The sequence below is a fragment of the Athene noctua genome, chromosome 22 (genome assembly GCF_965140245.1).
Source record: "Athene noctua chromosome 22, bAthNoc1.hap1.1, whole genome shotgun sequence".
NCBI classification, from domain to species: Eukaryota; Metazoa; Chordata; class Aves; order Strigiformes; family Strigidae; genus Athene; species Athene noctua.
The window spans coordinates 3,295,336-3,308,283 of NC_134058.1; the positions used below are offsets into that span (position 1 = coordinate 3,295,336).

Genomic DNA, 12,948 nt, shown 5'->3' on the forward strand with positions numbered 1-12,948 from the left:
GAATTCCGAGATCTCTCCCAAATCTAATCTAACGGAAAGCCGTAATAATTGAGCGGCGGTGTCCGCCGAGCGGCCCAGCACACACGGCAGCTTTAGGCCCCGAGAGCTCCGCGGCCGCCCCGGGGAGCCGTCAGAGTTGGCCCGGCGCCTCGGCAGCCCCCGCGCCGCCATCTTGGGCACCGGAAGCGGAAGTGGCTCGTGCCGCCGCCGCGCCCCGGAAGCGGGGGGGCGCCTTCCCGGAAGGAGCCGCCAGCGCTGCGCTGGCCCCGCCTCGCCGGGCCGCCATCTTGGCTTGGAGCCGCGGTCGCGCCGCAGCGGGGAGGCGTGGGGGTCGCGGCCCTGCCCTGCTCGCGGTCTCTTGGGGCGCTCCCTTCCTTTCTCCTTTCCTCCTTCCACTCCTCCTCTTTCCCCTCCCTCGCTCGGCCTCCGGCTGCAGGCAGGTGGGGCGTCCCGGCGGTGGAGGGGCCTGCTCCAGCAGGGAGAGGTGAGTGGGGCCTGGGCCGGCGGGGCGAGCCCCTGAGGGGGCTCAGGGAGCAGCGGGGGGCTGCACTGGCTGTCTCCCTCCCTCAGTCCCCCCTTCCCCAGCCTGGCGAGGCCCGTGCCGGGCGGCCGGCTCACTGTGGGCTGTGCTCGTTGTCCTCTTGCTTCTTCTTCGGTTCCTGCACTCGCTGCCCGTCTCCTGAGGCACGGAGCGGCCAGCTGGGTCGCGCTTACCCGCAGAAAGAGGTGCTGGCTCTCGTCCCACGGGGCAGCTGTGGGGGGCCGGGGACCTGTGGTGCCCTTTATTAATTCCCTGATCCTCCCCGCCGGGCTGGGAGCAGGGCTTGGGCGCACGATGCTGCTGATGCTGGGCTGTCTGGACACTGGCGATTTGCTTTCTTGTTTGCTTCTGGTAAAATTGTATTGTCGAGGTGGGAAAATGGGTTTGCGGTCGCAGCTTCTGCAGATGTTGCCGTTTGTTTTCTGCGTTAAAATACAAACGGTCATCCAGATAAGGCTTTGAGGGGTGTTAAAATCCCGATAACTATACTTCGTGCTGTAAAATATTTCAGTGTATTTTTGCAGTCCGTAGTGAGGGGCGCTATTAGAATAATTGGGTTAAAATAAAAAGATACGATTTAATCTCTAGTTTAAAGTCAAAGCTGACTTCTTTAGAGGAAAAAAAAGAAAATCTTAATTTCATGATTTCAAGAAGTGTTGCTTTCTTCGAGAAAAATTACCGTATGTGTCAACGATTCACAGTAATTCTGACAAAAGCTAGGTTAGATGCATATATTTTGAATAGGGTTTGAATATTTGACTACATACAATCGTTGCTCATGGTTTAAACATTATTTCTTTAATAAATTATATTTGGCCATCTGTTTGAAGTAAAGGGATAGAAAGGGTTGTAGGCATTTAACATACTTTTTGTGTCAAATGCTGCCATCGTATTGTAAGCATTGTCTTATTTCTTTTTTACAAGCTGTTTGTACAGTCTTTCCTTTTTGTTCTTGCTTGAATTTCCACGTATAAAGCTAAGTAACTGGCTAAATATCTCAGGGGAAAGTGAGTTAAATAGCATTTGTTAATTGGTATGTGTTCTGTAGGTGCATTATAAGTGCTAATGATTTCTTTGTCTTGTAAGCAGCATGGAATTTTCTTTCTTCACACTGACTTGTCTCGTTTTGGATGAGGTCTTTGTTTCTCTGGAAGAGAATAATTTGGCTCAGAAGTTCCCTTCTGTAAATTCAACTGACTCTTAAGCAGGCAGCAGATTTAATTTAAATCCTTCACACCAAAATCAGTAATAAGGTTATAGTGGGAGTTTTTTGTTTGTTATTTATTTCAAATAACTAGATGTGTAGAAACACCAAACAAATTTAAATCATGGGCAAATTTACATAATATTAAAGCTGAATGGGGAGAATGAATTACTGAGAAAGACTAAGCCCTTTAAAACAGGGTCATAATGATGTGTGTTCAGCCTGAACTGAGGACTGGTAATTAAGAGTTTATGTGGGTTCTGTAGCACAGCAGCATATTCTCATGATAGCTATTCACTGTGGCATTTAAACAGCACTGTTCTGGAAGGAGTGTTTTCCCATTTTGGCAATATACAGAGTCACTTGGGAGTGTGTGTGTTAAGATTTTGCATGGTTCTTGCTGCTTAAAAGTTACGGTAATTTATATTTTTTAAAAATGCTCTGTAAAGTAAATTTTTTGCAAGAATCTGGAGCTGTGTTCAATGAAGCGTAGTAGCTCTGCACCTTTTAAGATTGTATTGAAATTGTATTTGTATATATCTTTTAAAAACTAGATGAGCAACAACAGTAATAAGAGAGCACCAACAACAGCAACACAGAGACTTAAACAAGACTACCTTCGAATTAAGAAAGATCCAGTGCCTTATATCTGTGCAGAACCCCTCCCATCCAATATCCTTGAATGGTAAGAATTAGAATGGACTATTCACTCACTTGAGAGAACAAGATTTTCCAGGTCATCAAGTCTGACTCCCTCACTCCTACAGATTGTATGGGAATCTTGGTTTTGGGAGGTGGAGTATGAAAATTTTGCTGAAGTGATACTGATCTTCATTTTTCTAGAGGAATTAGTGGCTGATTGTGTGGTGGATTTCATACCGTTTCAATTTCCTTCTTTGTCTTAGGCACTATGTTGTACGAGGACCTGAAATGACTCCCTATGAAGGTAAACGTTAGCATGTAGCAAAAGTGTGCATGTACTTTATGTTATGATTTGCATGCTTGAGTAATTACATGCCTCTTTGAATGGGCGAAATGTAACTACTGTAAATAGCTCTCAGAACTGTTAGTGCAGTTTCAAAGCTGTCTGTGACTTGTCTGCTAGCTTGTTGAAAAGAGGTAGTGGTACTGTGCTTATTAGTAATTTTTCTGTTATCAAGGATTCTAACAAAACCACATTTAGGTTAAACTGAAGATAGGTAACTTCCAGTTAAGTAATTGCTAAAGGTCTTGGAGCAGATAACTCACTAAAAGATAATTTTAAAAAAAAATCCCATTTTATTACCACATAAATGTTGTTGGTGAACTGAGACATATGTTGTCATTACGTTCCTCCCTTTCTCCACAGGAATTCATAAAAGCCTTGTTAATTTGCTGTAGTCACGTATTTCACAATGTCTTCTGGAGCCCTCACAAAATGCGTTTTGAAATCGGATTCTTCATAGGATTATGTTTGCAGTTAGCTGTGTTTCTGGAAAACTAACCCATTTGTATTGTATTAAATGCACTTTGGCTGGTTTTCCTTAAGTGTATTACGGACTTGACAACAGAAAGTACAGTTTAAAATATACGTGTGAGAGAATTGCCTCTAAATCTACTGCAGGTGTGGATTATGATTCATGTGTTTTAGAGGCACAAGATGATGAGCTTGATCTCTTTAGTGTGAGGGGGAGAAGGAGACAAAGGGTTTTATGTGGCCCATTTTGAGTAGCAGTTTAGGACTTCGTCTTCATGCAAAATAAGTAATTCATCTCTTTATGTAATGCAGGTGGCTATTATCATGGGAAACTAATATTCCCCAGAGAATTTCCTTTTAAACCTCCTAGTATTTATATGATTACACCTAATGGAAGGTTTAAGTGTAATACAAGGTAAGGATTTTCTTCTAACACTTAAGCAATTAACACCATTTTAGCAATATGTATACTGTGTAATAATTTTAATGGCAAAAATAGAACACACTGTCTTTATCCTTTTGGAGGTTGTGTCTTTCGATCACTGATTTCCACCCGGACACATGGAATCCAGCTTGGTCAGTCTCGACGATCTTGACCGGCCTTCTTAGTTTTATGGTGGAGAAGGGCCCCACACTGGGCAGCATAGAGACGTCAGAGTTCACAGTAAGCTCCAGACTCTGTGATGCACCTTTTGTCAGCTCAGGGAATGTTGAACGTCCCCTCAAAGCTAAAACAACGGCGGCGGCAGCTGGCATTGGGATATCTTGGAAATGAATATGTTGTTGCTTACTGCAGATGATGGGCAGATGAATCGAGTCAATTTTGGGTAGTGTGGGGATGGGGAGAGGATTTCTTAGAAAACCTAAAATCCCTTTTAGTAAACAGTATGATTAGGGCTTTTTCCTCCCTTCCTCTTGAAGTGTCTGTCAAGCAGACACACTAGTACAGAACACTAATCCCATAAAATGAAGAACTGAGAATGTAATTTCTGTCCACAAATGTCTGTTGTAGTGAATAATGTTCACAAGTATGAAGTTTTAAGCATTAGAAACCAGTTGTCTAGTGGTTTGCGCCATTCTTTTGGGAAATAATCAGATGTTGAATTAAAGTATATTATATACGACTGCTGATAATTTTTTGTTTCCTCCACAGAAAAGACAGCTTGCTGCACAAAGCTTAGCATTTAATTTAAAAGATAAAGTCTTCTGCGAGCTCTTCCCTGAAGTGGTAGAGGTAAGAAAATTCGTCTGTGCTATAATTTGGTTTTCTGTAGTTCTTCAACTTCTCTGTGTAGATGTGTAAACTAATTGTTTAGGACTTTTCCCAGACAGTAGCTACTTTTGTCAGTCTTGGAAGCCTAGGTGCTTTTGCTATGTGTAAGAATTAAAAACTTGAATCTTGAAAGGGACTTGTTTTTCTGCCACACAAAGACCTGTTGTATAGAGAATCAAATGTGTGTATTTAGGATTGGTATCAAAGCCTTGACTGAGTTGCACATGCAGCTGACGTGGTTGTGGTCCCAATATTTTAGGATAGTGTACTGTCTTGAGTTTGGGTAGGACTAATCTTTGTATATCTGGACTTGGTCCATCGATATCCCAATTTTTTTTTTTCTTAATTCTGCTTTGATATCAGAGACTGTTATATTCTTCGTGGTTAACTTCTGAGAATGGGTGATATCTCCTTAGGGTATGTCTCTTCCTTGCACAATGCTAACTCTGTAGGGGTGTGGATACACACTTTATATTGTCATGTTCAGGTAGCAACTGAAGGATAGAGAAATTTGCTTTGTGGAAGGTTCTGAAAATGGCCACTCTTCAGCCAGACAACAGTTATATAGATGGTGTAGGTTTAAGAAATGAGAAAAAAAAAAAGTATCTCACTTCATTCAAACCTCTGGATTCTCAAGCCAGTTCCACTGATGATACTTGGTTCTGAAAGGTCTCACCTGTTACGAATGAAGGATACTCCTTTCTTCATTCCTGTCTCTAGATGGTTCCTTCCCTTTAATTTCTTAGTGAAGGAATTCAGTTCTTTCAGCCTGCTGTTGAGACTTTGAGAGGTAATTTCCTGCGTACCATATGAAGGGAATAGTTTTCTGTTACAGACTCTGTTTTATGACTCTGGAGTTAGAATATTACAGTGCTGATGCTCATTCTAATTTGCAGTTCTAGGCATAAAACTAATTTTGTCAGGCAGACTGTTTTGTGTTGTACAGATTTCACCAAATTGCAAGTCTCAGTTATTGCACAAAGACTATGTAGTGTAGAAGAGTAGGGAAAAGATACAGAGCCTTTTTCCCAGCTGCTTTCTTAAGCCTGAGATCTGTGTTTTTGTTAGAGATAACCTGAGGTCATAAATATGTGAGCCCAGCTAGTGAAGCAAACATTGTCCACAGACAGAAATGGCCTTTCTAGGCAGAGTGGTGAGTGGCTTATGGAACTTCAGGTTTGATCCATCTGTTATTATTCTTAAAGGTATTCACAAAACACTAGTTTTAAAACCATTCTCCCTCTTTGTTTCGTTTTGAGACCACCTTCTGGAAAAAGAAAAGTTTTATTTCCATTTCCTTTCTTCCCCATGCAGATATAAATCTGAACTGAAGGTTTTAATTGCATTTTCTTATCAGTTACAAGAATGCCAGAGAATTGGAAATACTTTCTGCAGTGCTGTTTTGCCAGTACCTAAATCATTGGGGAAACTCTCAAGACAATAATAGACAACTGCTGTTGCGTTTCAAGCACAGGCAGATTTTTAACATGTAATATTTAGAGTCCTAATGCTTTGAAGATTCTGTGGTTGCTTTCATTCTTTTAATGTCTTGTGTTCAAAAGAAGTTGGACATGCAAGAATTTCTCATTTCTGAAAAAAGGCTTCTCCGAAAATGTACATGTGAACTTAGGATTGTTAGTGTCAACTACTGAAGTAGGTCAGTTTGGAAGAAGTTGGGAAGACTGTGCAAATGTCTCTAATGCAGTTAATTTAGTTTAAAAGATCTACAATATAACGAAGTATACCATAACCGTTGCCTAAAGTTGTGTAAGAACTTGAGTTCTGAAATGTTTGCAGAACACCCAGTAGCTTCACCTCTATTCACTTGCAGCTATTCAGTTTCCTTTTTTTTCTTCCTCCAGGAGATTAAACAAAAACAGAAAGCACAAGAAGAGCTCAGCAACAGACCTCCATCCCTCCCTTTACCAGATGTTGTCCCTGATGGGGAAGCACACTATGGTCAGAATGGAATCCCCCTTCTTAATGGGCATGTACCCTTGGCACCGGCCAATCATCCAGGTCTCCAACAGGCCAATCGTAACCATGGACTTTTAGGCGGAGCTTTGGCGAACTTGTTTGTTATAGTTGGTTTTGCAGCCTTTGCCTACACAGTCAAGTATGTACTGAGAAGCATAGCGCAAGAATGAGGATAATAAATCCAAGACCAAATTAGTGGTAGTTGCAGAATGAGTGGGACTCTTTGGGCATCTGACTCTGACACTGGGATAAATAATTCGTTTTACCAAGTTGCAGGTAAAACATTCGTTGGCTCATGGGTTATGTTTGGGAAATGGAGTAATTTTGATTAGTCAGAAAACTAAAAGAAGTTCTGCTCGCAGATCCTCTTGTCCTTGCTACTCTCTAGTAGTGGCTCACAAGTCAAAGCATTATTGATGAGACTCTTAACATTTCTAGTGCTTTGATTTTTATAGCAGTTCTCCATCTGTTATTTGAAATTTGAAAATCTTAAGCAAATAAGGCTTTTTACTTCATTGAACAATTTTTAAAATTTCACAATTCATGTATATTATATTTTATTTTCATTAGGGAAGAGTCTATACAGGTGTTGAAATGATTCAAGTAGAGATTTCATGTGGACTTGGTAAGGGTTTGGTTAATGTGAACATTGATGCTACAGAAGATTGCTGGTTTCTTTTTTAAAATAGAATGAACATCATTGCCTATCTAGTCAGTAGTGATTAGATGAGTGGGAAAATAACACCATGTGTGTTAAATGTGTTGTCAAAATTGTCACAACGTCATTGAAGGTTTTATTTGGGCTACAAGAAGTGCATTTGTTGGCCCTTAGGGGTGATTAGCAAGAAAAAACATTTGAATCAACCTTTAGTGGGGTACCCATATCCAGTATTGTTTTGGATTTGTTCACTTACAGATTTCCATTGTGGGAGATGTTATATTTGAAAGCTGTAATACTTAATTTTGATCACAAGGTGCCACTGTTGGAAAAAAAAAATAAAACTGCACACACCAATGGAGAGTTGATTGTGTATTCAGAAAATCTCTGGATTATTTGGGCTTTGGTAAATGAAGTAACTCTAGCCCTTGTGAAGATAAAAAGACAAATGAATCTGAAAAACAAACCAGCTTCTTCAGTCAACTGAATTAATCTGAAGTGTCACTAGCTGAAGTAAACCCTTAAAATTAGTTCCGCTTGCATACTTGAAGATTTGCATAAACTATTAAAAAACCCCAAACCCCACGACCAAAAGCCAAAACCCAAACCCTTCTAATTCGTCTGAGGTTCTGGAAGCTTTTTACTTTTAGGTATAAGTTTATCACTGTTCTCCTTCACAAGGTTGATGACTGAAATACCAATGTTTGTTCATGGGATTAGTGTTTATCCACAGTCCTGTAAAGCTCCTAGGTTAGTTCAAAAGTCTGTCTGAAATTACTTCTTGAACTCAGTTTGCTTGGTTTTCCCCCTCTGCTTAATTTTATCAAAATGCTTTGTTTCTTCAGAGGCAAACTTACTGTGCCTTTCATAATTGACAGTGATGCCTAAACATCTGGGGAAGAATGCACTCACTGTCAATGGTACCACAAACTGTCGAAGGTGTTAGCAGGGTAGAAAGCTCTGCATCTCACTGCATAGTCTTATTGTGAAGAGCCCAAATAAATATTACCTCATGTCTCTAAGAATGTTTTTGAAACTGTTTTATTTTCCCTTTCAGACTTGTTCTGTCTCTCTGCTTCTCCTTGGTATCTTGAATTCTAAGGAAAAATGTATTGTTAACCCATGAGCCATGCAGCTTAGAGCATCAATAAATGTGACCAATTCTCTGCAATAGGTAGGAATTATCAAAACTAGCAGAACAGCTGTATACTAAAGAAATCTTAAAGCAGTTCTTACTGAGGTAAGGAAAGGAAGGAGAAGATGGGGTGTGTGGTGATAGAATTTGGAAAAGGCTGGATTTAAAAATGTATTTATAATTTTTTTTTTTAATTTTGTGGTTTTACCAAATCTTATTTATAACTTTTTTAAAATTTACCTCTTGTATGTGCTTAATCAACTCTTGTAAAAAGAGAAGCACCGTTTGTATCTATCAAGAAGCAATTACGTTCTGTCGGTCTGAGGGTGTGCTGGAAAGGAAGGGGGGGTGTCATGTCTTTCCTGCAGTGATAGGATTTTTCAAAATGGCTTGTCAGACTGATATTTTTTTTCCTCAGAGCATATGGACCTGTAGCTGAGGCTGTTCTGCCTCATAGATCTTAGTATTCAAACATGTTTGTGTTCTCGCAATGCCTTCTATTACCATTGACGTCGCCTACAGACAGAAGCTTATAATTGGTTGTCTGTGTTTATCTTCTTATGGAAGTCTTTTTATCCACATAAATGAAGACAAAGGCAAGGAGACCTTGGGCATGGTGTGATTGCATCTTTTGTGAAATGTACCTTACCAAGATAAAAGAACTAGTAAAATCTGGAGATGTTGAATAAAAGGCATTTTTATCGTGTGACAAGAAGTTGGCCTTAAACTACACCCAAGCATTTGAAGGTGGGTCTCTTGTTTTTAATAAGTGCCACAATTGGAAACAAAAAAAAAAACCCAACTTTGGTTAAACCCTGGACATGCTGCATTTTTTTCTGAGGATTGGTTGTATTTAAAAAAACAAAGCTCCCAGTTGCGGTTTCTCTTCAGTACCCTGGATTCAGAGAAAGACTTGACAGTCATTTCAGGTGCCATTTGTTGAAATCTAGGAGCAATAGCTGACCGAACCCTCGCACCTATGGCTTACAAGATTTTGATACATCTCCTTGCTCCTTGCCTTTGGTAACGGAAGATTTATTCTCTTTTGTGTAGGTTTTACTGTTACGTGGTTTTTTTTAAATAATTTATAATAGTATGCAGTATCTGATCTTTTTGTTACCAAAGTCATTAGATGGAGTAAACCATTCTTTGCCATGCAAAAATACTATTGTGCCCTGAAGCAGTGCGTTACTTAATGTAATAAAACTAAAAGCTGTCCCTCAGTATATGATACTGGAACAAATGTCTGGCCCTTCACTCTCATGCTGCAATTTCATGGATTTCTGTAAGATTGTTATACGCAGGTGGTAGGGAGTTTTTGCAGCTTGAATCAGAAGACATCCCAGTGGTTGCCTTTAAAGATCTCTTGATTTTTATTTTTTTTTTTTTTAAATCCTGAATTTGTGTGTAGTCATAACTCTTCTCCCCCTAAGATTTCATGGTCACAGAAGTTACCTTCAAGCATGTACTGAGGAGTAGAAACGACTGCATTGTAAAGTTGTTTGTTCATAATAAACATTCATGATAAAATTTCTACTTTCTGTGGGACTGTTTTTGGGAAAGGATTCAGTGGGAAGAAATCGAACTGGATATATATGGACTAGAAAACCAAAACTGCATCTCTCCCACCTCCGGATCTTGGTTTTTTTCCTCTAGCTTGGTATCCCTTACATCTGTGGTAAAACACCTCCTGGAAGACCTACAGGTAGTAACTTTTAGATCTTGTGTTTGGTAATGCAGTTCCTCTACAGAGAGGTGCTTGTTCTATAATGTCATAAATGTCACAGCTCGTTGCAGCGCAGTACCTTGTTTTCAGTACCTACTCTGAGACACGAAGGAGCCACGCTGTTTCACTCTTTTTTGCCAACAGTGATGATGTCTGAAGAAAAAGGTAGATTGGAACCTTGCTACTAACTCAGCAGTGGCTGTTTGAGTAGTTTGACTTTGTTCTGCTGCTAGTCCTTTAAGATCTGAACAGATCTAGACAGCATCAGTTACCTACATACCTAGATGGCTTCAGTTCTGTTAAAGCAGGAAATGTTACTCAGAGGCTGTTTTCACTTTTGACTTAGGATTTGATTGGCAAGCCAGCTGTGTGTGTGGATCCAAACCATAGTTGTTTGTAATAGCAATTTCTTTATAACAATGGAAGTGAGGTTTTTTTTTTTTGCTTGACTGACATCTGCCAGGGCTGAGTTGTGTCCTAATTGGTTTTATGAAATGATGCGTTTTCCTTAACAATGCTGGTATTCTGCCTTTGTTTCATATTCAGAACAGCTGTTGTGCTTGGAGTTCTTTGAACTCCACTGTTTAGGCTTGGTACTTTTGATTTTGTCCGTTGCCCCGCGTCAGGTTTTTTTAGTGCTTGTGTTAGTAAGGAACTAGTCACATGAGGATAGTCATGTTGCTGATCCACATAGTCATACAGGATTCTTTCTGTGGGGATGTTGTGCTGCCCCTACCTTAAACAGATTCTGCAGGGAGGAAAAAACCCAACCAACTGCTCTTGCATTTGCACAGGTACATGGATTTGAGACTCACGATGTCTATCTAGCCAAGTATTAAAATGGGAAACTCTCCCATATCCAGAAGGCCAAAGAAATGAGATGTTTCTTGTCTATCTGATGGATTCTCCAACTCGCTTTAAATGTGTAAGCAGTCATCAAGTGACAAGCTGTCTTGTCTTCAGAGCCAGCTTGTAATTTGTAATTAGAATTATTACCTTAAGCACAGGGCTTCAAAAGGTGTATTGTTTTTTTTTATGTCCCTGAATAATTTCTGCTAATAACTTGTTGCTGTGAATGGCTTATATTGCAACCAGCTCTCAGGAAGACAGTGTACAAGGTGATGCTTTTTTCACTGCCCAGCAAGGGCCAGATCTTAAAGCATAAAAATCATGTTTTTGATAGAAAAATTGCCTACACACAGAAGGGAGGCTCTTGAAAATCTCTGCAAAGCATTCGCATCTCGTGTTCTTGAAAAGACTTTTCTGGGCAAGGAATGCGGGTGGTTATTAGGCTTTACTAGGAACTGTTAATCAGTGGTAAAAGCTTTACCCCAGCAAGGCTATCTCACACCTCGGTCACCCCGGAGGGTTCACTGCAAGACAAACAAACCTTCAGGAGGCGCAGCCGGTGTTTTCGCGTTTCGGGTGTTTCCGCGGGTTTGCCAGGAGATGGCGCAGCGACCCCGCGTGGGGCCGGGGCCACCGCAGCCCGGGGCTGGCAAACAGCCCACCGGGGGTCCCCGAAACCGGGGGCACTTTGCAGAAGGCGACTGAAGTGGCCATAAGCTCTTGGTCTGTTTTCCCAAACCTGTTTTGGTGTTTGTTCGTGTGTTGTGTTTTTTTTTTTTGTTTTTTTTTTTTTTGTCTGCTGGTGTGTTTAGGTTTGTTCTAACAGCTTTGGTATATTAACCTGCTCAACGCCTTGAGTTTATATGGGATTAGTACTGGGAAACTTCACTTTTAAACCTACTCTGTCAGAGGAGCACTCCAGCCCTTCACCTGCCATGAAGTAGGGTGGTGGGGGGGTGTCAGTGAATGGTAACGTGCCTTCTACTGTATTGGCTTAGAAAATCACCGTCTCTACACCCAGGTTTAGGAATTACTGCATGTATCTACAAGGGGCAACTCTGGGAAAACCCTAGCTTTTGCCCTTTTGCCCTTTGGATACTATTCTTAGTATAGTTAGGTAAGTTCCGTCTTGAGTAAAAAGTGAATTGCGTAAGTAGAGACTGAAAGCTCAAATCACAAGTCTTGCCTGACTATTCAGTTTCCTCTCTAGCTTTACACACACTTCTTACAGTGTTTGCAAACACTGTATTTGGCTTCTCACACTTAGTTTTGAGATGTAAATGTGGCTTATAATATCTTCTCTACTTCAAAACTTTCCTCATGCAGAATTGATATCGTTACGTTCTTAACTATTGCCATTATTGCTGCAATGGTGCTGAGCTCTCAGAAGAAATTGTTTGTCTTTCCAATCATTTTGAGATCCTTGGTTTGCTGTGCTATGAAGTGCAGTGTCAGCCTGTTCCTATTTTTTTTTTTTTTTTTTTAACAAATGGGAGTTGAATATTGTTTGTGCATTGGCAAGACTTGGGTGCTTTGGAACTGTTGCAACTTGGATGTGAGAACAGCAGCAGCAAAGGTGTACAATTTTCTACAGATAATAAAAATGCTGGATTGAAGGTTGGAGGAGAGGTAACAACTGTGCTGACACTTGTTTCAGCCCAATGTAGAGAGAAGTACAGAGTCAGGAGTTAGCTACAGTCACTTTGTCCTACAGGACCATCGGGTAACTTTGTGCTTGCAAAAGTAGTTAGAATTAATTTCGCCCAGATCTGAGGATATAGTCCTGGGATTTGGCTCTTGGGATGGGAGAGGGGATGTTGCAGGCAGACAGATGCAGCCTGCCCCAGCAGACCAAAAAAAAAAAAAAGTGATTGCCCCATTCCAGCCTTGAATGTCATTTCTTGCCATGGTGTGTGGATCTGTCAAGCTGTTTAGCTGCAATATGACAGATTGTCCTATTAATGTGTCATCAAGTGCACTTTTACAAATTCATGGCTTGTCTACAACTAACCTGAAAAAAGAGGCTTAAGTATGAGAAGGCGCCAAAGAAAGTTAAATATTATTAACAAATAAAGTCTGCCACGTAGTTTTGATGGAATGTGAGCTAGTTGGGGGAGGGGTGATATGCT

At 40.7% G+C, this 12,948-nt stretch overlaps 1 protein-coding gene across 1 annotated transcript; it reads left to right on the plus strand.

Annotated features, from left to right (window-relative positions):
• Positions 1-278: 278 nt before the first annotated feature.
• On the plus strand, positions 279-9,768 carry UBE2J2 (ubiquitin conjugating enzyme E2 J2). The gene is made up of 7 exons (XM_074924764.1): positions 279-484; positions 2,300-2,430; positions 2,651-2,691; positions 3,514-3,616; positions 3,727-3,865; positions 4,355-4,435; positions 6,337-9,768. The coding sequence occupies exons 2-7, from the start codon at positions 2,300-2,302 to the stop codon at positions 6,619-6,621; spliced, it is 780 nt and encodes a 259-aa protein (XP_074780865.1). The 5' UTR covers positions 279-484; the 3' UTR covers positions 6,622-9,768.
• Positions 9,769-12,948: the final 3,180 nt, after the last annotated feature.